This window comes from Carassius auratus, unplaced genomic scaffold, assembly GCF_003368295.1.
Source record: "Carassius auratus strain Wakin unplaced genomic scaffold, ASM336829v1 scaf_tig00036239, whole genome shotgun sequence".
NCBI classification, from domain to species: Eukaryota; Metazoa; Chordata; class Actinopteri; order Cypriniformes; family Cyprinidae; genus Carassius; species Carassius auratus.
Window position 1 is genome coordinate 1,605 of NW_020526295.1, and position 26,230 is coordinate 27,834.

Below are 26,230 nucleotides of genomic sequence, written 5' to 3' on the forward strand. Positions count from 1 at the left end.
ACCTCAAACTTTTGAAGAATCTGTATCTATTTTTAACATGTTAGCTAAAAACATGAGTTAGTTAAGAGAACTCCCCTGATATTAATAAACCCGGGGCCATCGCCAAACTTGCTCCAAGTTTGGGGACATTTGTATCCAACAGCCTAACGGCTGTGAGGCCCCCTGAACACAGAGAGGAAAGAGAGAAAATGTGAGACTTGCCTCAGCCTGTGCAGAGCAACACTGAGACTCTGCCTCAGCCAGTCCCATGGCATTGCTACAAGGAGAAGAGAAATCCTCAGTTTAGGACAACAACCACAGTGAACTACAGTCACCTTCTTACCTGCCTCTTCCTGAAAACCACAAGTAATGAGCCGAGGCCTGACATAAAGGATTCTCAGGTTCCCAAGGGTCATTTCACTCTCTCAAGACTGTGATTTTCAGGAAACTGCTCTCTCAATGGTTGTTTTTCTTTTCGTCTAACAGCCATATGTCCTTGCATAAGCAGCTGAAAATTTAAAGGGGTCTTATACATGTCCACTATGTTTTTTTTTTGTTTTTTTTTTATTCCAGGATTATTTATCATCGTCTCACTTTCGGTTGCAGCACAAACTCATTTTGTTAGTTTTTTCTGTTGTTCAGTGACGTCAGAAGTTGTGAGATGTTATGATGGTCTTTTTGGACCAGGGAGGATGTTTTGCGTTGTAACAGTTACATTGAGTTGACATGATGGTAGTAGACTCATGAAGGAAAACTGGATTCCTCATGATCTGACCCCTTTAAATCCAAACTTCAATATGAAAGGAGATGCAAATGCTTCAGTTTCCCTCTCACCCACAAACACTGCATATACACAGCTTTCACACAAATAAACATTCCTAGCATTTGTAGTACAAACCTTGTGAGGTTGTCCTTTACTTGCTAATGAAAAAAACAGCCGTTAGATTCAATAGTTTATTACAATGAACAGTGGAACAGTACAGATAGCATTCACAGGAGTCGTTTGTTATTGGCCCTTCAGAGAGGACACTGTAAATGTGGACAGGCAGACACAGAAAAATCAAATCCAACAGTGACAGCTATCTGAAGCCCTCACCAAGCAACGCTGGGGACGGGACGTCCAACAGCACCTATGGGTGCTGCGAAGGCTTCACACTTTTAGTACAGTAATAGTATATTTACAGTGACTTGCCTTGTTAAAGGTGCTGTACGAAACTCCAGCCGCTTCAAATTAATACGAACCATATTTACTACACTTCTAAAAACCTAAACAAAACATGAGAGAAAAGCCAGACTGTATGATCTGCAACAAAGGGTAGGTCTAAATAATAATCAAATGTCCCATGCGCTACACAGTTTGATTACTCCATCTCCTCATTGCAAGAGGGCTTACGGTTACTGATCTGGATTGTAAAGCACGCCACTAGATGGCAAAATGGTGGAATCAGCAAACCTAAAGACGACCAGTGGTGACGCTTCAGTATCGGCCTCCAGGAGACATTACAGGAGGTCTCATGCCTAAGGCGGGCCGGGGGGGAGCGGCCTGGTAGGAAGGGACCATGGGTGGGGCTTGCCCGTAAGGAGGCATTCCTCCTGGGACGTACCCAGGCACCCCCTGCGGCGGAGCACCGTACGGCCCTACATGAGAGGAAATAGATTAGCTGCATTTGAAACTGATGGTTTGATCTTACGCTGCTATTCTTCATTAATATACAACACTACTGGTCAAAAGTTGGTTGGTAAGACGGTTTCATTATCTTTGAAAGACAGGAGTCTCTTCTGCTCATCAAAGCTGCGTTATTTGATCAAAAATATAGCAACAACAGTAATACTGTTAAATATTAGTGTATTTTAGTATATTTTAAAATGAAATGTATTTCTGTAATGCAGAGCTTTATTACTCCAGTCTTCAGTGTCACATGATCCTTCAGAAACCGTGTTCAATTTGACAGCAAAATGACATTTAGATTTAGTCATATTTTAGCCATCTGAATTGCTTTTGCTTTGATCGATATCATACTATTGAAGTCGACTAAATGTAAAGGGCATAGTTAAACTAATGCATTATACAGTTTTTTTTATTTCTGTTTTGGTTATTGTAGTACGTCAGGCTAAACTAAAGCTCAAACTAAATTAAATAAGCTTTAAATACTCTTTTTTTTATGTTTACACAGTGGAGTGTACAGTAGCAGGCTGCTCATTCAAGTTCAGATGAGGGAAATAAAACATGTATTCAACTAACAATCATCTAAAATATTACCATATAAACATCATTATAGCAAACATTGTCATAATTCATAAATATTATTTCATAAGCAATTACTAGGCACAAATGTGCGCTATTCATCGATTACAACCTGCACTGAAGCAGTCTGAAGCATTGCTTACTTATGACAAAAATAATTTGCCAAACAAAATTAACACGGTTACAAAATCATTATGATATTCTGATTTGCTGCTCAAGAAACATTTATGTTGAAAACAGTTGTTCTGTTTAATGTTTGAATGGAAACAGTCTTTTTTCAGGATTCTTTGATGAATAGAAAGTTCAATCGAACAGCATTCATTTGAAATGAAAATCCTTTCTAATGTCAGTGCACTTACTCTCACCTTTGTAATTGCATCAATAGAATTGCTTCCTTGTGCAAGGAAATCTCACTGCCCCCAAATTTGTAAACAGTAGTGTAACAAGACGTTTCCTCTCTTATTTGAAACACAGGAGGCATTCCAAAAGTCTGACAGCCCTCAAATACACCTTACCTTGCATGGGATGCCTAACACCTGGCTGCTGTGCAGGAATGCCCTGCTGATGGGGCAACACGCCCCCCATCGGTGCAACCGGTGGGGAAGTCACATGGGCCTGTCCTGCGCTGGGGACTTTACACTGGTAGCGAGGCAGCTGTGCTCGCAACTCCTCCTGTCAAACACAAAGCAAATCACACAAGCTGGTAAGACATAAATACAGGCTTTTTTTCCTTGCTTTATTTCTACTGTGGAACAAAAGATTGTGTCGTCAGTGTGATCTAGTGTTGTTTTAGTGCCACTGACTTTCAATGTATGGAAAAAAGCATTATTCAAATGTATGTTCCGCAAAAGAAAAGTCACAGCTTTGGTACAAGACAGTCTGGAATAATCAAATAGGTGTTTTATCAAATGAAAGCAGTTGTTTCTGCAAAGGTTAAAGATCCAAGGACAGAAACATGTTGACTTACCAGTGATATATCTTCATCAGGGTGGATCAACTTACTGGTTGCACTGGTGGTGGTGAGGGTGGCAGGCTTACTTGTGACTGGGGTGCCCGGTTTGGCCACAGTGCTGCTGGAGTTTGCCGCAGCAGTGGCGGAGGACTGGGTGTAAGCTGGGAATGTTGGTTTGGGAGCAGCAGAAGGTGGTGCAGAGGAGCTCACCGCTACACCAGAACCAGCCTGCTGGACCTGCAGAGACAGACCCATTAGACACACAATCTGGCCAGTGTACCACTTGATTGATGTTTTGTTATTTACTTTATATACAAATAAAGAACAGGCAAAAACTTGAAATGCACTACCATCTATATATGTATATATGGTAGGACTCGGTTACTGGCCAATATTAAATATTGAATCATGCATACTTATTACCAGTGCTGTCCAATACTTAAAGTCAACATTTAAAAACACTAATACTTTCATAACACTATATATTACATACAGTACATTCTAATTTAGTCATGTAAATTCACATGTAGTATTAAAAACTATTGATTTCAGTTATTAGGTTTTTTTACAGCTTGGAATCAGCCATAACATTCAGTCTGGTCAGAATTATAATTTTAACATCAGTGCATCCCCAACAAAGCTAGGTTTGTTAGGCTTTAGGTGGATCATGATCAAGTGTCCAAATACTTTTTTGGGATCTACATACATAGACAACGTGATTATGAAGGTAGATTTTTCACAACTACAAACCAGAAGAGAGAGAAACAGACTTTTAGTTTTAATAAGATAACGGAGCAGTCTGTCATTTCTCAGCCTCAAATGAAATCAATCTCTTTTGAAGCATTACAAACGTCCTCTAGAAAAAAGTCAATTAATCTAAGAGGCAGTCTGAGGTCTGTCTGCTGTTACATGCCATCAATAGTTTTATGAAGCAGCTCTTTCACCGAGTCAGCAAGCTACTGCATACTTGGGACAGCGGTTTAGAGGATGCTGACAAACTGTCCAGACTGGAGGAGCCTGAGCTTGTGCTTGGAGCTCGAGTCCCCATCTGCAGTATGAAGAGAGAGCACATAATGAAGACCCTGGACAGGACTGCTGCCCACCAAAACTATCATCAACACACTTAACACTCAGTTTGTTTAAAACGGTTTAAAAACTGTTTTTTTTTTTTTTTTTATGGATCTTCGAGTGTTTAAAGTTCATCCATTAATACAGCCCACAATTCAGTTTTCACAAGCTGGTTTCAATGGTGTCATAGGTCTTCAGATGTTTTGAACTACTGGTCCAGTCAGAATAGTAGTTCAATTTTGATTTATTCTGCCAACATTTTCATTGGTCCAACATAAACAATCCATTTAATTTTTTTAAATATAAATAAAGTTAACACTTCATATATGCATCAGAAATTCAATGATTTATATATATATATATATATATATATATATATATATATATATATATATATATATATATATATATATATATATATATATATATATATATACATACACACACACACACACACACACATACAAACAAATGAATACACTTATGAGAAACCAAAGGCTAATCTGTGGTGAGAACACAGCACTTCACTAGCAGCTCTCAGATCATTTGAACTTAAAACCTCTGTATTAGGAGCATATCTGCAAACCTGAAAGCATCACTGTCAGTGGCATGAAGTGACAACAATAGGTTTCTTTACATGCATTAATTATCATCAAATTAATTTCTGATTTTGAATGTTATTTTTATTCGAAAAATCTATCTGCTACTAACATTTCCATTTCCATGTGCATTTATGCATCAAAAGACAAAACTTGCTTTGCTATAATGTCACCACTGTGAGTATGCTTTTTACACTGCGAGTAAAAGTAGGCAAAAAGTTAATAAACCAAGTATACCAATGTGAGGAGAAGGGGCATCATACCTGTCCTGCACTGGGAAACAGTGGCTTGGAGACACTCGGCTGTGGCATGGGCACTGTTGTGGCAGGCACAGCCGGCCGGGTGCTGGAAGGAGGGGCCTGAGCCATGTGGGGTATGCCAGGGTGATGTCCCATTGGAGGAGGTATTCCTGAGCAAAACAATGACACAATTATGAACAAATATTAAAGAAAGATAAGTAAATAAATATGGGTTTCGTATACATGTAATGAGAAGGAAGGTTCCTGTACCTGGTGGCATGCCTGGCATCATTGGGGGCATTCCATGGGCAGGTGGCATCATCCCTCTCATTTGCATCATGCTATTAGTTCAAAACAACAGGAAGGACATTTTTAAATGCAAAAGGCGTGGATTAATCACAAAACATTAACAGATAAAACTATTCCAATTCTATTAACTTTTACCCTGGAGGCATCCCGGGCATGACAGGAGGCATCCCTGGCATCATAGGGGGGATCCCAGGCATCATTGGGGGCATTCCTTTAAGAGAAACCATTTAAGAGAGACACAATAAATATACTATGCATCTTAATTGGGGTGGTTTTGTATTATTAGAAAGCACACCTGAGTAACTTCCAGGTGGCATCCCTGGCACTGGGACAGGGGTCATTCCTGGCTGGGTCATAGGGGCATAGGCTGCCTGAGGCTGTACGGCTGTTGCTGGCTGCTGGAAAGAAGGACCAGCCTCTTCGTCATCATCATCTTCATCCGAGTCATCTTGCTGTTTTTTCTTCTGATTATCTGTTTCCAAAAAAAGGAGAATATAGTAACTATGGGTTTACCTGGGCTAAAAAAAGAACAGGGGTGCATTTCCCAAAAGCATCGTAAGTTGATGGTAGTTTGAATGGGTCTACGATATACTTAAACTTACGATGCTTTTGGGAAACGCAGCCCAGAGGAGTAAATAAGAATTTAAATGTTATACCCTGTGTTTTTTGTTCAAGCACACGTCTCCTCTCCTCCATGTCTTTCTCTGGAATACCCTCCATTCCATAAATCTCCAGCTCTATGTCAATCCTTCCCGGTATTGCATTAGGGACACCATCAATGGTTTCTTTGTGAACCTTAAATAAATCATACAAAAACATATTTGAATATATATACACATACATACATAATATATCTATCCTGCTTTGTCTCAATGGTTCATGCTGCTGGTGGTGTAATGGTGTGGGGGATATTTTCTTGGTACAATTTGGGCCCTTAGTACCAACTGAGCATTGTTTAAACACCACAGCCTTCCTGAGTATTGTTGCTGACCATGTCCATCCCTTTATGACTTCAGTGTACCCATCTTCTGATGGCTTCTTCCAGCAAGATAATGCACCATGTCAAAAAGCTCAGAACATCTCAGACTGTTTTTTTAACATGACAATGAGTTCAATTTATTCAAATGGCCTCCACAGTCACCAGATTTCAATCTAATAGAGCAGCTTTGGGATGTGGTGGAACGAGAGATTCACATCATGGATGTGCAGCCGACAAATCTGCAGCAACTGCGTGATGTGATCATGTCAATATGGACCAAATTCTCTGAGGAATGTTTCCAACACCTTGTTGAATCTATGCCACAAAGAATTAAGGCAGGTTTGAAGGCAAAAGGGGTCTAACCCGGTACTAGCAAGGTGTACCTAATAAAGTTGCCAGTGAGTATGTATGTGTGTGTGTGTGTGTGTATATGCGCTCACACACACACACACACACACACACACACACAGTATATAAAATAACTACTTACCTGCATACAGTGGATGGCCAGACCAGGACCAGTATATAACTTCTTGTGACATATATGACACTTAAAGTGCTTGGCCTTCTGATGTTGAATGAGAATCTTCTCATCATCAAAATCCCTGTTGCAGTACCTGAGTTTGCCGTTAAAGTCATATAAACAAGAAAAAACAGCAGAACAGCAGAAGGGACATAAATCGTTTTTACACATTTCTTGCACTATTATTACCCTAGTTAGGTGTTTCTCAAACGCCCCATAGTTTTACAATTATTATTCTGCATTCAAAAACGACATTGGGAATCCTGGTTCTCCAAAGAAAAAGAAACCGTTGTTAAAGAGGTGAATTAATGAGTGAAAACTATATTTGTTTTATTTTTTACTGGATATTTCCATGTTAAACGCTATTTTGTTAGTGGACGCGTGAAACTAATCCACGTATATAGAGAAACAATAAAATTATTTTCACTTAAATCGGATTCATCAAGTAGGTCTCGTCTTCGCGAGCGTTCTAACAGAACACACGTTCGAATGCTTCTCTGACGGACAGAGAGGCAGCTCAGTGTTGTTGAGACACGCGGCCTTGATATCACAGACAAATACGTTAGCTATTCGAAAACAGGAAGTGGGCCAATCCCTACCAATAAACTATTCGAAAAATATTAAACAACGCTACAATCGCTTTTAAAGAAGGATACCAACACCAGGGCTTCAACTGCTTCTTCTTTTTTCTCCCCATGATTTATTCACCAGCCTTTTCCGCGCGCACCACACGGACGTCTACCAAAACATTAGCAGAACTAAAATGGAGTAGATAGGACATGACGACGGTTTTTTCCACGCACTGACAGCGCATCACAAGGAATACCGCCACCAACTGGACAGGAGGTGCACAACTTGGGTTCTGGATGGTGTTGAAATGATGGCAGTAGTAAAAAATAATTAAATAAATAAATCATTATATATATATATATATATATATATATATATATTCTTCATTTAAATTCTGCATTACTGCACACTACCCTTATTTCACTTTCCTCCTAATCACATCACCCTTTAGCAAAATAGGATATAAAACATGAATATATAGTTATGAGTTGACCTCACCATTGTTTTATTGCATTATTTCATCAGTGTTATCTGATTTAATTGCTATTTGATTGTATTGACATCATCTGAAAACAAATATTGATTCAGATAATCAGTCAAATATGAGTAAAATTTTATTTTATTTTGTGAGTCTTACATTTTAACTTTAAAGCTCAGAATGTTTAATGCTTTGTTAAAAACAAGCCTGATTTGAGAAAAACAGTGAGATAAATGGAACATATAAATTGGCAACCAAAGATTCAAAGAATTCAGTTTTTATCATTAATAACCTTGAATTTATTTATTCTCTGTTATACTTAAAGCAAGCATTGCCTCAGTAAAAACAGCATGCACATCTTATAAAGTGAATACAGCATGTCAAGGCACACTACTCTCAATGCAATGCATTCAAGCAAAAAGAAAAAAAAAAGTAAATGCTGTTCCAAAATACAACCTTCAGAGGTAATTATTTGTCTAAGATAAATGCATATCTCAAAAAACTACATTCAAACAGTATTTATACCTAAAATCATATTTCATATTCAAAATTAAAGGCAGGCATTTTTATATTTAGTGCCAACGTAGTCTGCATTAGATGCAACTAACCAGTTCAATTACTTGAAAAAAAGAAAAGAAAAGTATAATTTGTTTCTAACAGAGGCAGGTAACATCAGTCATGATTTATGTTACAAACACAATTCTTGTCAGCTTTAAATATAACCATGCTTTGCATATTTCTTATATGGATTAGAGTTTACGAAACACATAAAACATGCAAATTGCGAAAGCACTTCAGCCACTGACCTCATGCACTACCTGTGGCTCAAAAGCCCTTTGTATAGATTCAGAAATCACTTTCAGACACGTTTTAGCATTCACCACAGCACATTCCTTAATAAACACAAAGTATCCGAATTCAATATAATAAACTTTTGATCTAATACCCATTTGCAAGTTGTTCAAGGCAGTTATTTTTACCATTTACTTCAGTTTAACACTTAATCCAGTATTTCACTCTACACTTTAACAATGAAGACTGAAATATCCTAAGATTTGTAATTAAGTAGCAAAGCAGCAGAGATGTCATAAAATAGCATCACAAGTCAGTTTAAGATATGAATTCAACAATCACTTGAAGAGTGCAAATCCTTTGATCAATAAATTGTAGCAAATAACATGCTTACCTCTCACTGACCTTTACAAAAATATATGAGCTGTACAACAGTGTAAATCCCTGCTGAAACATGCTTTGTAAATCACTCTGAAATGTTATGAAACATCAGTCAGAAGAGGCTATTCCAAATATCCCATTCCCATCTGTACATTAACTCACTTTCTTCAACATTTTGGTCAGTTTTAGGAGGGAAACTTTGGTTTTCATTAAAAAAAGACAAGAAAAAAAAACCTTTGTTAATCCTCCTACAAAAACAAACATGTAACCATCACTCCCTGCCTTTAGAGATTTCTTTACACAATTACCCCACATTTATCACCACAGAAATAACATTTCATTCCTTGTAAAACTTTTGCAGATAAGAAGTTGTTTATGTGAAACTGCAGGCCCTTATGAAACAAAAATATATTGCATTATATTGGAAAATATCATGTAATATATTAGGCATATATTCTTATATATATTTATTTTTTCCAATATATTGCAATATATTGAAAGCGGCAATCATTTGTATATTTTGCAATATATTATATTATATATTATATATGTATCATCAATATATTATTAAATGTATTCAAATATATAAAATATTAGAAAATAAAAAGGGAAAATAATATATTACAATATATCACAATATATTTTAAGAAATATATTGGAAAATATATTTTCCTTTCGTAAGGGGGTAAATAGATGTAATGCAGTAAACCGGAGATCTCCAAGCTGCCAGAACACAACCTCGGCCCAAAACGATCTTTCCATCCTATTAAAGAATAAATTGCCATGGGAATGTGATTGCGTACAATGTAGAGGTTTTTAGGTCATTCATTGACTATGTCTTCTTTATTCTGTTCTCTAGGGGTCCTCTGTGCCTCCCTAAGACTCTTTTTACGAGGTTCAGAAGTTTCATCGTCCTCTTTTTAATACAGGTTCTTTCTTGCTTTTTCACTCTGATTCTGTCTTAGTTTAAGATCCCACTCCCAGTGCTTTCTTCATATGCTCATAAACCACGTAAGATATGCTAACAGCAGGAATGACTTTGAGGAAATTGGGGGCAATGCCACGGTAAAGTCCAGGAACGCCTTCATGGGACACGATGTGCTTGAACTGGCCAACCATTGACAGCTGAGGAGTGCCATCTGCTGAGGCTTTCAGGAAGAAAGGAAGGAGGAGTGAGGTTATAATTGCATCTTGTGTGCGTGTTTTCATTGTTGTAAACATTTTGTGCTTCTTAAAGAATCACAAAATAAGCAGAATGATACGTGATAAGAATTGTGTGGATCTGTTTGGCCTCGCTCACCCTGAGCCTGCATGCGTGTGCGGATCAAAGCCAGCGGGTAACTAGCCAGCTGCCCACATGTGCTGGACACTGTGCCACATCCAAGAAGCACCAGGACGCCAGGATCAGCCGAGCCCATGCAGTACCGCTGGAGCCAGGCGTTCTTAAGAGTCTGTCAAAAAAAACAAAAACAGACACAACAGAGCAAGATTTTAGATAGAAAATATATTTTTAATATAGATTTTACAGTATATTTGAATATACATATAGATATTGCAGTATATTCTGTACATTTTAGTTAATTATATTTCCTTATATTTTTGGTCATTTTTAAGAAAATATATATTAAATTTGACAGAAGTCATGTTGTGTTCAATATATACCATTGTTTTCAAAAGTGCGTGCACTCAATCGCTTTGGCGCGCGGTGACACTTTGAAAGCACTTAGCTTATCCCATACGGTGGAGTATCCCTTTAAGTATATTTAGTAAAATAATTTAGTATACTTTACTTTATTTCATTTTATTGAATTCATTAATTTTTACGAATTTGCTGCCTTGTGCTGCTTAATATTTCTGTGGAAACCATGGTACTTTTTTGCAGGTTTTTATAATGTACAGAGTGTCATCTATTTAAAATGTAAATATATTGTAACATTATAACTGTATTTAGGTTCTTTTAATTAATTCATTGTATCCTTTGCCAAATAAAATGATTGTTTTGTTTTTTGCCATATGGGAAAGAATAAAAAATGGGGGTTGACAGATTTGTCACGACCATCACCTGAAAAGATCTGTGTGTCGTAGGAGGAGACCATAGAACAACGTAAATGCATAACATATACCGACCATAACAACTGAGATAACAGCAGGGATTCACGAACATTTAAAGGTGTTAAAATACCTCATACACAGCCAGATCAATGCCAGCATACGGGATGATGCCAAGTGTGTTGGGCACATAGCCTTTGTAGAACGTGCGCACTCCTTCTTTACGCAGTATCTGTTTGGCACAGTCTGCCAAGCCAGAATATTGTCCTGTCTTCCGCAGCGTCAGACGCGTCTTCAACACCTGAGAAGCAAAGAGGAATAAAGTAACAATATAAAGATTAAGAGTAGAAGAGCAATATACATTTGGAGGTCACTGGTAACTTTAAGCTGCAGCAGCTCCTTCCAGCATAAATAAACAGAGGACTTGGCTTCCAAAATGTGATGCAGATCTGCCTCATTAAACACAGCAGTAGAAGCCAGAAAAAAAGCTTTCTGCATTTAAACCTAGAATAGAAAGACTCTGCTGTTTGTACTTTACGTTAGCAGCTACGAGTATTACTTGAGATAACAGATACTTTTAAAGCCAGGCATTATATGAGCAAGATGTTCCAGGTCCAATACAGGATTTCATTTGATAATAAAATTCATCTTTCTAGACATCAATATTACTGCATTATGCATATTATATTTAAGTATTGTAGTTATACTTTTATTATTATTATTGTTATCATTATTATTTATTACCTTGCCATTGCAAGTGTCTTACTTGACCTATTTTTTACCCATAAAATTGCAAAAAAACAAGCTAAAATATTTTCCATAATAATCAACATAATGCACTTGGACATATCTATTATAGTATATTTTTTATTTATTTACATTTAATGTTCTAATGAAGTCTCTTGTGCTCACCAAGGCTGCATTTATTAGATCAAAAATACATTAAAAAAATATACATATTGTGAAATAATATTACTATTTACTATGTTTTAAAAATGTAATTTATTCCTGTGATACAAAGCTGAATTCTCAGCAGTCATTACTCCAGTTTTCAGTGTCACGTGATCCTTCAGAAGTATTTCTTTTTATCAATGTAAAAAAAAAAGTTGGGTTGTTTAATATTTTTGTCAACACCATGATTTATTAATGTATTTTTATTTTATACTTTGATGAACAGAAATGGCAAAAGAACAGTATTTATTTAAAATTCAAACCTTTGTTACATTATAAATATCTAGTTTACTGCACTAATGTCAATCAATAATTGTAATTAAAATGATAATTTAAAGACATCAGCTTGACAGCTTATTCTGAAATTTTCCATGTCCATTTTCTAACACTAGCACAGACTTCTGTTTATATCCACTTACTTTATGCAATATCCGTAGAAGTGCTTATGATAAAAAGGACGATAAGTACAAAAGTTAGGCTACTGCATTCTTCAGGTCTTATCTTTATAGAGCTATTTAGTAATGACGTCAATTTGCAGGCCAACCCAGAAGACTAATTCGCTAAGGATTCCCTCAGGAATTTCTAATGGGCTTTTAGAAAGCCAGTTTTGGATTTATTACAGTATGAATGCAATAAAGTCTGTGGTTAGATTATACAGAGCTGAAAAGTCTCTCACTCTCTCACCTCCATGGGGTAGATGATAGTCTGAGCTGTAGCTCCTGCCAGTGATCCGGCAATGAAGCGTTCCTGAACTCTGAGAGAGCCACCGTCCTTACTGCCTCTGATCAGCCATTTGATCTACACAAGACATTTAGTATAGTTAACTTGTATTAGACAGTCTGCCACTCAGGCCTAGTTTAAAACAGAGTTGCTACTGGATTCTGGTTCGTTTACCTGCTCATAAGCCATGAATTTGATAGCTGACTCCGGTGCAATCTTGAGGACATTGATGCCGTTGCCTCTCCAAAGAGACCTCAGTCCTCCTTCCTGCACCATTCCCCGCAAGCCACCAAACAAACCCATACCACTGGAGCCATGGACCTGTCGAAAATCTATTTGTATTGTAGTTTTCGAAACATAACTGCAAATGTAAGATTTATGCTTTATTCTGTTGAGTGTATTTGATACAACAATAAAGCGTCAATCAAATACTTTTAAGAGCTGACCGAACCTGAAGGATAACTTTAAGACGGTCGAGAGGAGCAGTTCCCGTTCGTGATACGGCTCCTGCCATCGCCCCGGCCACGAGCTGTCTCCACACCACACCTGAACGCCGCTCTTTCTCTGAGAACTCATCCGGCACCGTCAGCTGCTCCCCGATGTCCAACATCTGAAACGCATACGTTTTAGACCCAAAGGACAGTTAAAGTTTACATTCCTAAATTTGTGTGAATACCAGGCCTACAATCTAATTTCTGAAAAGAGCTGGAAGTAGACCAGAGAGTGTTTCCAGTAGTGCGCGATGTCCTCCATGTTGTGCAAGGGGTTAAACAGGAAGTGGTCCCGCCACTCGTTCCAGTCAATGGTCATCGTGCCATCTCTGTCTATGCTGACACACAAAGGGAATATAAAATAATTGAAAGAAGCGTTTTCTATGCCCATTGAAACTATATGTGTGACTCAACATGTGGGTGCTTCACAGCAACATCTCAAACTCCTTTGAAAGCACAGCCAGAGTGGGAGGTAAGTGTGTACATGACATTGATCAAGCACTGAAAAAACTGAAGCTGAAGTGCTCGAACCTCTGCAGGATTCTGGAGGCTTGCTCTGTGGATACATTCACTCCAAGGCTGCGCAAGGAGAGCTGAATTTCTCCAACATCTATGTGACCTATAAAATCAGAAAATACTCCAATGCTTATTCCTTACATGGGCAGCAAAGACAGACTATTTTTCAAAAGTTTAGGGTCACTAAGTTTTTGAATGTTTTTGACAGTTGTCTCTTATGCTTACCATGGTTGCATTTACCGAATGTAAAAATTGCAAAATATTATTACTATTTAAAACAACTGTTTTCTACTTTAATATAATTTGAATGTAAATTATTCCTGTTATGCAAAGCTGATCTTCAGCATCATTACTCCAGTCCTCATTCATGTCACCTTATCCTTCAGAAATCTTTCTAATATGCTGACTGGCTGATAAAGAGACATTTCTTATCACTATCAATGTTAAAAACAGTTGTGCTGCTTAATAATTTTGTGGGAAACATTTGACAGTTTTTGGTGTTTCAATGATTAATAAAAAAGTTCAAAACAACAGCGTTCCTTTTCAAACAGAAGTATTCTGTAATTTTATAAAATTATAAACGTCTCTACATTTTTCTTGATCACTTCAATGCATCCTTTCTCTGTAAAAATAAGAATTTCTCTAAAAAAGAAAACTGCCTGACCCCAAACTGAATGATAGTATAACATATACTGTATACTAACAGACTACAGATGTTCTGATAATTCTCACAAACACTTTAAAAATCAAGTGGAAATATGTATTTTCCCAGGAACTATTGTGAGGTTGCAGTTACAGTGGTGAGATTCTAATTAGTGAGAAGATCCTCCAGACCGTCGTTGTTGCGGTCCAGGCTGCGGAACATGAGTCTGAGCTCTTTCTCGTGCGTGCGCAGATACTGTGTGAACTCCTCAAAGTCCAGCTGGCCGTCATGATTGGTGTCACTCACACGTACAATCTAAGGGCAGGAGGAAGTGAAAAGTGCATGTTTAAGGGCATGAATGTGAGGCTTGGAAGAGTTATACGTGCACTTTATTTAACTGTAGCCATGTAGAATGAAGAACAAAGAGAAACTAACATGAAACAGAAAGGAGAGAGAGAGAGAAGGCATTGCTCGAAGCTTACAGAAGCAAGGTTTCTGTTTGTGTGCAAAGCCCTGCCAGCAGTCTGGTGAATCCAGTCGCAAACACATTGTGAACTAGAGCTAATCTCTCCTGTTGCATCACATCACATGACTAACAGTCACACAACCCAACAGCACAGACATACCACTGGCACATAGTGTTGCTCTCCCCAAGGAAACTTGGAGTCTCCAAGTTATGTTCATAACGGCACGTTCATGATTTCACTTTAAGCTACCTGCTGAAGTAATCATCACAACACCACATATACACTGTCGCTTCAGCAGGAAGGAGAATGTTTACATTTTTTCTTGGGATAACATGCTTCAAGTCAAACAAAAATGTCAGTTAAATTGACTTATAGAATAATGCAAAGAATTAGATAAGGTCTCAATCATCATACTGTATGAGGCCTTACTGCAGATTTGTACAGATGGTTTGGTGGAACCAGTACAACTATACAGACTATACAACAAACTGCAGATCAAGAACACATGCAGTCCCTCAGTAGCACTTACAGTCCTCCACTCAAGCAGTTTAAACCAGTGATGCAGATTTATTTCTGCAGTTTATGATTGCAGCACCTGGGACATCACTTTCCAAAACAGTTTCAGTAATCAGATTTACTATGTGGATCAAATTTACAACCACAAATAATTGTTGTTATATATGCTAATAATCGCTAAAAACACAACAGACAGTGTGCTTGTTTTATTTTGTGCAATGTTCAATGCAGTCCAGTAGAGCTACAAGTTTTACAACTGCAACTCTCTGCATCTGGGCAGCTTAAGCGTAACACTTGAACTTAAACATGTATATAAACATTACTGGTGACACTTGACCAATTCTCACTATTAACTAGTTGTTTATTAGTGTGCCAATTATTAACATATTGACTGTATATTATAAAACACATATACTGCAAGACCAGATTCTACATCCCTGATCCGACCCAACTATCTTACTAACTATTAATAAGTTGCAAATTAGGAGTTTACTGAGGAAAAAGTCATAGTTAATGGTTTGTTAATAGCAAGAATTGGACCTTAAAATAAAGTGTGACCGCATTATTTTATCAAATTAACTAAAGAATCTGCTGATTTAACTTTAACATGCTCACAAAGTAAGTTACAAAAGCAGATGTAAAATAATTACACATGTATAGTGAAGGATCAAGGATGGAGTTCATATGATTAACTCATTGGCTAAACCAGTGGATCTCAAACTTCTTGACTCAAAGACCCCGGAGTCCAATACAATTTCTGAAGTGAGGGCCCTTAGAATAATAATGACAAAGCAGCATGCTTTTTTTTTTAGTTTTTTTTTTTTGTTTTGTTAGTTTTTTATATATTGAAGTAGTGTGATTAATTAATTAAATAAACTGATACAATGATATATTTTGTGATGTCAGAAGTTATGTCCAGTTTTCAGTTCAAACCACTGGGTCCCAAACATGAAATTGGCCTCTTTAGTCTGGAGCTTTGTCAATATTGCAGAGTGGAAAGAGAGGTCTAACTCGAGGTCTAACTCTTAAATAAATTACACAGGATCATTTGTCCTTGGTCGCAGACACAACAGTATTCTACTGGGTGAGTTTCAACTTATTAAGAGTAAGCATGACAAAAATCACACGGTTTACAAGTTCATGGTGTGAAAAATTAACAACAGTTTTAATATAGTAAAAGTTTAGTAATCATGTTTTTTGTCTCATTTATTTGTAAAAATCATTCAATCATTTTACTATGAATACCATGGTTAAACTATGGTTAGTGTTGCAACAAGACCATGTGGTTACCAATAATAACCGTATTTTTTTTTTTTTTTGTAGGCTAGTACAACCTTGGTTAATTTTCGTATAGGGGTGATCTTGCCACAAATTGGACCTAATATGTTGGGGTTTCATATGGTTACAATTCACCGCACCTCACAGCTAATCTCCCAGGCTGAACATGTTTATGGTGAACAGCTATAAACTTCCCAAAGTAAGCGACCCACCTCGTCCACCTCGGTGCGCACGACCCCCCAGGCGGTCAGTCCGGTGCGCAGCTCGGTCACATCGATCCTCCCGTCTTTATTTAGATCCAGCTGATCGAACAGCTCGGCCCATCGCTTCTCCCGCTCTGGATCGGACCCCCCGTTATCTTGACAGCGAGCCCGTGTCCTACACCAAGGGGAGCGCCTCCTCGCTTCGCCCATATGAAACAGTCCTCGGTGAACACGGGGCAGATCTGTCCTCGAGAGTCAGTCAGAGGTAGAAGAACTGCATCCTGCCTCCCAAAATACAGGTAAACTAGCTACTTCATCAGCAAAGACCACTTTGAGGATTTATGGATTGGGTTAAATAAGAAGCGGCTAGGTCTAGATCTATATCCTCGTTCACCTGTCGGAGTCCCGCCGCAGTCACCGGCGCTGCTGCACTGAAGCGCGTGCCGATCACGACAGACTTAATCCGGGAAGTATTAAACCTCTGCCCCTCCGGCTAGAAGGATAATCCCCGCGTCTGTTCCACCGGTTCTCTCAACCCCAGCTCCATCAGCTCACTGTCCTGTTCTCGGCTCGGATCACACACAGGGCACGCGCCGCCGCACCGGTTACCGCATCGCAGCGCGACGGAGATCTCCGCATCCACACGCGCAGCTGTCGCTCGCACTAGGCTTACGAGTAGCGTGTTTTGCTCATTTTATGCACAGATCTTCAGGGAAGGGCTGGGTGTCCCAACTCTATTAAAGCGCCCCGAGGAGCGACATCGTGTCACGGATTAAATATTCACGAGCGGTGTGCTCACTCTGTACGGGTTCGTCTTGAACCCCTCGCACATTTAGCGAACGGTTAGTTTAGATGTTTGTTATATTTAAAACTAGATAATTACAACAGGCTATCTGGATTTACCGAATGATAGGCTTTTCTCAAGGAAAGTCGCTTCAGCAGCGTGTTGCTATAGTAACCTCCTCCGGTGAAACCGGTCTCGGGAGCGCGCGGAGATGATTCACTTTCAATCTTTATTACCTGTGATTTTCTAAAACCTTGTAATGCGTAGACACAGTTACAATGCTAAAATATTATATCTGTATCTAATATATGCAATAAAATGTTACATCTTTCCCTTGGTTTCACTAAAAAAATAAAAAAATAAATAAAAACCTGGTTATTTCACTTTTTGTAAGGGAACTGAGTGCATCATCCAGTTATTTCAAGTTCAAAAGGTCACTAAAAAAATTAATAACACTGCAACCAATCATACACAGAACAATTAAGCCTAGTTGCTTGTTTATTGTCTTTTATAAGGCAATTGGTTCCCAATAATTGAAAAGCGCTACACTTTGGTGAATAGGGTGTGCTTTGGGTGCAGGTGACGTACACCCTCTGTGTGGAAACTACTGAGTCAACACCTGCAGGATAGTGCAAGATTAGAGGGAACCCACTGAAGGATTTTATGATGACGATAGATATGTCTCATGTGTAGCACTGAATTTAAGATCAACCTCAAACAAAAAACAGACTGGTATAACAAATTCAATTATTGATGTTACAGAATTAGTTTTAACATACAGTTCTTTCTTATTAAATGGTAAAAATAATTACAGATAAACATTTATGCATGTTATAGTATAGTATTCAATTATAGGCTACTGTATTAATTTAATTATTTATTATGTGCAACATAGAGAATTGGGTCTTTACCTGAGCCCCTTAAATTTCTGTCATAATTAACAGTGCAGTCAGTGTGAATGGCAAGGAGTCAACAGCTCTTCTTGTATTGCAGCTCTGTTCATTTACAGTAGTTTAGGCCACTAGACTACAATAGACAACTTCAAAAACAGCCTACTCATGGTTTAAAAAAAACACTAAACTTCAGAGGACTAAACTTCAAATCTTGAACCCGTCACCAGCAGCAGTGCTGTGATACGAAACAAAAGAAGGGGGTGTTTTTGTGCTGTGTATTTCTGAGCCATACTAAGCTCTAGTTTACAAACGTTTATTGGATTGGTGTTGAAAGGAGAAAGTACAAAGGTAGACAATCCCAGACGGTCATTCTTGGCACAGCCACACAGAGGTTTTCTGGCTGTGAAACATGATTTCTCCCGACTCCCACATAAAACCACCTAAAAGACTTTATTCTCCTGCTCAGTATTTTCTGATTTGTCATGGTTGCACCATCACAGCCATCTACGGCACACCAGACAGAGCTCTCCACACTTCAGGTCACATTAATAGACAGAGGGACAAGGAACATGAAGTGTCCCATGGTGCTTTGCAGGGAAGCATGCAGAGATTATTTTGTCTGTATCCAGGGCAACCTCCTCTGGCACTGAACATCACCCCCTGTGAGCAGAGACAAGAGCACAGAGCAAATCAGTCTTCAGAAATGAGTCGTAATCATTCAATTTATGTATCTTATATGATAGTTTAAACATTAATTTGCTTCCAGTTCAGTCCAGTTCCAGTTTTTAGCAAACAAAAGTTCAGTTTATGTTTACTAATATTGTCAAGGGATGATATGGTACAGATTTCCTGGTACAAGTAATCCATTTACATAATTTATATTTCTTAAATATTGTTAATATGTTACAGTTCATGGATCCTGAGAGTTGTGTTTAATGCTGTTTGCTGTTGCTTTTTTTGCATGCCTCATATCCACCTCTCAGGTCAGTTTACTGCTTCATAATGCCTCCAGATTAGACACATTGTTTAAAGTGATTATCAACAACCAGTATATTTCTGCACTTGAGAATGCGTGTTTCATTTTTTTCCAGGATAGTAATAGTTATTACACAAAAGGCCACAAGGGGGATCTAAATGTTCAATTTCCTTGATATAGTGACGTTGAAAACAGGCTGGAGGAAGGAAAAAAACTAGATTTTTTTTTTATTTTCCGTCTACAAACTTCAATTATAATGTCACATCTTATAAAAAATAAATATAAATATATATATAAGTTTGAAGTCAATCTTGTTTTTTTTTTTTTTTTTTGGAAGAAATTAATACTTCACTAATACTAATAGGCCACATTAAATTGATTTTAAAAAGTCACAATAAAAACATTCATAATGATACAAAAGATGTATATTTCAAGTAAATGTTGTTCTTTGAACTTTCTATTCATCAGAGAATCCTGAAAATATATCACGGTTTCCAAAAACTACCAGTACAATTTTCAACATTGATGATAATAAGGACTCCACAAATCACCATATTATAATGATTTCTGAAGGATCATGTTACACTAATACTGGAGTAATGATGCTTAAAACAACATTACTCAATATTTCCGTTTTTAACATAGTTTTCTGATCAGATATATGCAACCTTGGCCAGCACAAGGAACTTCTTTCAAAAGCATTATTTTTTTACCAACCTCAAAACTTTAAAGGGTATAATATCATATCTTTATTGTTAATTGCCAGCATTCTGATTGAAGATGCCTGCCAACTTCTGGTGGATCAAGGTCACAAGCACTAATAAAACCTAGTTTTCATCTTCTTTTAGACTGTGGGAAGTGTAGAAGTTAAAATGAATGCTGTGTATTTGAAGACATAAAACACAGAGAACATGCTACATAAACAATTATTTTAGAGCATAAAGTGTGGCTAATGGACCAGAGAGCAATGGAAAAGGTAATGAATTGAGAAGAGAGAAAAACCCTCTTGATTATTAGCAGCGTGCTGCGCAGTGGCCTCAGCGTGAGGTTCATCAGCAGACTGGATGGAGAAGTTCTGCCTTTCATCCAAAGTGTTCTCTGAGGCAAGAAAGAGATGAAACAAGCCTAAGGGAGCCTGTGAGGCTGGACTAATCTGGAGCATCAGTGAGGAAACTGAGGCCTGCTGATTACCATGCTCCTGCCTCTCTCTCTCTCTCTCTCATTATCTCCCTCCTCATTTAACAGCCCTTGGCCCTCAAAGCTCCTCAGCGTGAGATCCTGTTTCAACTGCAGCCTCTCCACGCTCGCTTCTCCCACAGCCCTCACTTTTTATTATGCCAAGTGCACCCAGTAAAAGCTCAAATAGAGATCCAGTGCTTCTGGATTACTAGTTTTGGCGAATGAGGATGCCTCTTGATCTTGTGTTTTAGGAAAGTGCGACTGAGACACGTGTGTGTGTATTATGATATCTAATAATGACCAGGAGGTGGCGGCAATGAACTGGGATTTCCTCACTTGGATGCATCCGCTGTGGATTTCATTTATGAAAGGGAGGGCCAAGCACGAGACAAACCATTAAGTTGACTTATGACCTTCATTATTGACTTATTATTTTGCATGCTGCTCCTGCGCTCCATCAGCAACGCGTGGCATCTAGCTTTGCTGCGTCTCCTGAAGTCCCAATGGCTGTTTGGTACAAGACCACACAGGATTTACAGCTCTGACCCACATCTAGCACAGTCCAGTGCCTCAGGCAGGCACAGATGCTCCGAGATGCCCATCCAGAACACACGCCAAAAGCTCGGGGAGGGAACGAGAGGAAAAGAGAGGGAACGAGAGGATGAAAGGGGTGGGGGTATGTGTGCTGGCCGTGACAAACAGGTGGTACCTTGGCTGGCAGGTAGTAGTGCCGTGTCTCCAGTCTGTTTAGTTTGGACAGCAGCCAGTTTAAATTCTCCTCTAGTGAGGCGTCCAAATACGAAGGACATAAAAATTCATCATATAATGAAAGCCAGAGCACACTTCGGTCGAAATCTGAGGAAACTCATTTACATCATTCCCTTATTGACCTTAATAGGATACATTTCTTTAACCAGCTAAAACGTCACACTTCACAAACACAGCCTGCGCTATATGTGACCCAGCCCAGTGCCAGGGATCAATAGCTAATTCACTTCCAGTCTTTGGAAATGTTTAATCTATAGCCAACTATAAATCAAACCTGACTGAGAGACATCGGATTTATGAAGTGGTATTGAGTGCTTTCCATCATAAATGGCATATGTTCATGTAATAGATCATATTGAGCTATGATGTGAATGAGTGGTGTCACCAGCTCTGAATGTTTGGGACATTTCTGAGTCTTCGGGACAGCGTAACCAGCACAGACAGACTGTGGTCGGCGGCGGGGTGTTGTCAGGGTTGACTAAGCTCACAATCAGATTGGCTTGTGCCCGGTGGATGTGTTGTTTAATGCTGGGTAAGGCTTATTCATTGTCAGTAAGATGAATATCATTTTCACTGGCTTATTATTTTTCTTTTCAGACTGGGTAAGAAAAAAACAAAGCCAAATTTATAACAGCACCACAGGAGCAATTATATTTCCTGTCTGATTAGAGATCTGTGTTACTGTGAGCGGTAAGCAAGTTTTAGAGGCTTTCTCGGGGTAAATGTTCAACATTGTTTTTCATCAGGTATTATTAGTTACTAATTGATTCAATTGAGTTTTCAATTGAGTCACAAGAATTTGCAAATATATCAAATATTCAGTATGTCCACCTCATGATGATGCTGTAACTATATCACAGTGCACAATATCGGGAAAAATCATAGATGCAAGGTGTTGCACATTAGTGTGAAATTAGATAAAAAGGTTAATTGTCTATTGACAATAGTGTAGTGATCTATAAAGCCCAGATCACAAGTTATTTCAAACCAAGCAAGCTTGTCACTAACACAAGATTCCTGATCGAGCTCACAATACTTTCTTGTTTCTAGTACCACACTGCAGACTCACTTGTTTTAATAGAAATCCAACTGGCATCTTGCATCCTAGTTATCAACTTTAGTGAAAATGACCTCAGAAGATTTGTATTTATTTATTTATTCATTGCATTGTAGCAAACAACTTTTTTTTGTCTTGATCACATTGTTGGCGTTTATTTAGCAAAACTGACCTACTCATTGTACATTATCCCGGCTTACATAGTATATAATTGCAGAGATGTTTCTCAGTTTTGGTCTTAAGCTCAACATGCACGATTATCAAAGCAATAACACAGTGAAGACTAACAAGAGAGCTTACTGTGAATCTATCAAACCACAGCCCCGTAAGATTTAGATGTGGGTGGCTGAGATAGCGGGTTTACATCTGTTTAGTGTATGAAGTCTCGCCCTCTCTCTTTTTATTGAATCCTGCCCGAGGACATAAATACATAATAAGATTGCAATGCTTAGAAACATTTATTATAATGAGCTGGAATGGCACGGTGCAATATGCACTTTATGAGAGATTCAGACCCTTGTTTGGAGGTGGGGGGGGGGGGGGGGTATTAATATTATCATAAAATCAGTACTTTGTACAAGCCCAGAGTCTTTTATTTTACTCTATTTTTTTTTACCCCTTTGAGTATCTACATTAGAAAATCTAACACATTATTATCATGATCACACTGCACCTTATAAAGTACGATGGAGACTGGAAATAACATGTATTGAGATCTAAACCCTAAATACTCAGGCTTTTTTCCAACAAGAGAGAAGTGGCAAACATGTAATTTTCTCTCAAGGAGATAAATACTTGCTTTTCAGCATTCAGGACCCCTCTCCCCCTCTAAACATGCCACAGAGGCTTTCATTTCCCCTGTAATGATAGGGAAAGGTGACGCACAAACAGTGACGCTCCTGACAGAAGCATTTGTGAAGACATTCGGTTTGAGACTAATTGTCTGTAGGTAAACACCTGCTGGAGCTCTTCAAGACTGGTTAATCATACGAAGCGCTTCTGAAACCGAGATAAAGGACTGAGGTAATGTAACCTATAACGAGACAAATCATTGCTTGAGCTTCTGATATTCTAGTGGTTGAAGTATGATTTTTAAAAGGCAACTCCCTTTGATTACAGAAAGTATAAATGTAGGTATTTATATTAAATGCTCGAGTATTTATTTAACAAATGATCTTTTAATTTTGACTTGACATTTTTGTGGTATGATATTTCTAACATTTCCAAAGTACACCCAGCACAAACCGCTGAACGAATTGAGGTTAAGTCCCTCACAGTTGTGTTTTCACCGCTGTAAAACTACATTGTGATTAGTCTCTACCCTGACTAAATTATTATAATAACTAATCATTTACATATATGTTATACTGGAAGATATACATTGCTTAAATAATGGGTTATTTAATTATCCTACCTGTGTAGACTATACTTTCAACACTCTCTCATGAAAATTCATAACTATTTTACATTGTGGTGAGTTTGTGCTGAATTCATACAAAATTATAATCTCATTTGTATTTTTTGTACAATCTGCTTATGTCTCACTGACGATTAGGTTTAGGACTGGGCCTTCAGCATTTCACTAAAATGGTAAAATTGTTACATTTTCTGATTTTATTGGGTTGTGTTTTGTTTGAATTGTTTCGCAGCACACCTTTTAAAGTTGAAAACTAGATCATTTAGAAAGTAGCATTTGACAATACCCCAGATTGATGTTAAGTTATATATAGACCATATATTTTATATTTTGTTCACTTAATGAAGCGCCACTTTATTTGCACAACTATTAGATCTGCTTCAGACCAATTGAGAGGTTTTTATTGATTAATTCACAATTTTCATAAAGCCCCTTGTTTATTGGTCTGAAGGCCCCTATCTTATCTCTCTGATTAAATACCTGCTATATTTCTGCCTGCTCTGCCCATACACTTGTATTTTAAAGCAGTGAGCAGTTCTTATCTTTCGACTGCAAGACAAATGGGTTTTCCCTCAGGAGTGAAGAGAGAGCAGCCCTTCTGAAGGAATTAGTTTCTAATGCACATCTTCCAGCCATCACAAAACGTTTCTTTTGTGCGGCGCTTTGTGTTACGATGACCCCTGCAAGCCGCCCGTGGGATGAGTTATGACTGCATGCCTGCGACGGATGCCCGCACCGTGTTGTGATGCAGGTCTCTGGTGCGTGTGCAGACTGGGGATGACCGAGTGACTGTTCATCATCAGCGCAGACCTGCAGGCCTGCCCAGATCGCAGGCTCAATTTCTCTCTCTCTTCACCACCACTCTGTTGCCATGATAATGAATACAAATCTATCATCCGCCTGTGTGCCACTGTGCCCCAGTGTGTTGCTCAGAATTGCAGAAGCTTTGTGTGAGAGCAGCACAGTCTCTTGAAATGTTTCCAATCGCCCTTTTCAAAAACTGTTTTGTGTTACACGTTTAGGAGTGACCCGCTTTTTGTCCTCTTTCTCGCTCTCACTCACAAGCTTTCATGTGGTGCTCAGTCACTATGAAACCATATATGAATGTTTATTGTTTTCCGGGCTTTACTCTCACCCCCATGCTAAGTTGAAATGATGGCTCCGATTTTAGACAGTCCCTTGTTGTTGACATGTGTTTCTATATGGGGTGGCCGAGAGCATTTGCGGCTTGAATTCACAGGAGGCTCAGATTCCTCGAGCCCTGTACCTTCATTACAGCTGAAACCCAGTCACAGCCCAGAGACTGTGTGCTCTCATTGTGTTGGACTCTAGATCTCTTGATTATATCTTTGTGCAGCAAAGTTCATAGACTTGTGACATTTCCTCTTAAGTTTAAACTTTTAATTTTATTTTTATACACCGGAAGCTCTGAGGGTATTTATGTTCTTTCTATATTGTCTGTGTACAGCTGCTACTAACAAGTGGCACACCAGAAAAAATATCTACTGACAGGAGTGCTTTTCAACGCTGTCTGAGATATGGATGCATGATGACAAGACAAAGTGTTTCTGACCTGCATTCACCTCTCTTCCAAGTGTCTAATGCTCACAGGATGATAGCGGCATTGACCCGGGAAATGTGGGGGAAAGCAGAGGTAATAAAAGTACCTGGAGATTGCCAGAGAGAACATATGTTTGGAAGAGAAAATATATTTATTTTAAATGTATGAGTCTGTCTCATTCTGTTCCCTCTATTATGGATAAGGATACAGTTAACATGAATAGGCTCCAACAAAGACTCAGGTCTACTAAACATTGATGATAAGGTTATATATTAAAGTGTAGATGCTTTTTATTGAAAGCATTGCTTTTTATCACGTGCTTACTATAGCAGTTAAATTTACAGAGTCGTGAAACATGCTTACGGGGCATTTTCCTTTTAATTAAGCAAAAATGATACATTTCAGTATAATGGCATTGACAATAAATTGCATAATATAGATTTAAACAAAAAAATTAAGAAAATAAAACAAAAAGCAAATAATAATAATAATGTTTTTAAATGTTTATTATTATTTCATTGTATTTTTTAGTACAAACAGTATCTTTTAAGGGCTTTTTTAGAGGCTTTGACTTGTGTTGTCTTGATCTGGTTTTTACCAGTGCATTCTGGGGATTTCTGTGTGCGCAAACATTTCTGCTGTGATTT

At 38.2% G+C, this 26,230-nt stretch overlaps 2 protein-coding genes across 5 annotated transcripts; both read right to left on the reverse strand.

The window, feature by feature from the left end:
* Positions 1 to 924: 924 nt before the first annotated feature.
* On the reverse strand, positions 925 to 7,682 carry LOC113082479 (BUB3-interacting and GLEBS motif-containing protein ZNF207-like). Of its 3 annotated transcripts, XM_026254105.1 has the most exons (12): positions 7,550 to 7,682; positions 6,861 to 6,987; positions 6,048 to 6,186; positions 5,687 to 5,863; positions 5,527 to 5,602; positions 5,353 to 5,423; positions 5,107 to 5,252; positions 4,144 to 4,224; positions 3,192 to 3,413; positions 2,740 to 2,896; positions 1,433 to 1,617; positions 925 to 1,245 (listed from the first exon to the last, which is right to left on the reverse strand). In XM_026254105.1, exons 1-11 carry the CDS (start codon positions 7,588 to 7,590, stop codon positions 1,457 to 1,459), a joined length of 1,398 nt encoding a protein of 465 aa, XP_026109890.1. In that variant the 5' UTR covers positions 7,591 to 7,682; the 3' UTR covers positions 925 to 1,245; positions 1,433 to 1,456. The 3 variants fall into 3 exon arrangements, with proteins under 3 accessions (XP_026109890.1, XP_026109889.1, XP_026109891.1); XM_026254104.1 differs by having other exon boundaries at positions 925 to 1,617; XM_026254106.1 differs by lacking the exon at positions 4,144 to 4,224 and having other exon boundaries at positions 925 to 1,617.
* A 2,110-nt stretch (positions 7,683 to 9,792) lies between these two features.
* Positions 9,793 to 17,937, reverse strand: LOC113082481 (calcium-binding mitochondrial carrier protein SCaMC-3-like). Of its 2 annotated transcripts, XM_026254107.1 has the most exons (10): positions 16,958 to 17,937; positions 14,676 to 14,799; positions 13,857 to 13,944; positions 13,552 to 13,663; positions 13,286 to 13,444; positions 13,009 to 13,155; positions 12,799 to 12,912; positions 11,297 to 11,464; positions 10,415 to 10,565; positions 9,793 to 10,262 (listed from the first exon to the last, which is right to left on the reverse strand). In XM_026254107.1, exons 1-10 carry the CDS (start codon positions 17,156 to 17,158, stop codon positions 10,081 to 10,083), a joined length of 1,446 nt encoding a protein of 481 aa, XP_026109892.1. In that variant the 5' UTR covers positions 17,159 to 17,937; the 3' UTR covers positions 9,793 to 10,080. The 2 variants fall into 2 exon arrangements, with proteins under 2 accessions (XP_026109892.1, XP_026109893.1); XM_026254108.1 differs by lacking the exons at positions 13,857 to 13,944; positions 14,676 to 14,799; positions 16,958 to 17,937 and having other exon boundaries at positions 13,520 to 13,566.
* Positions 17,938 to 26,230: the final 8,293 nt, after the last annotated feature.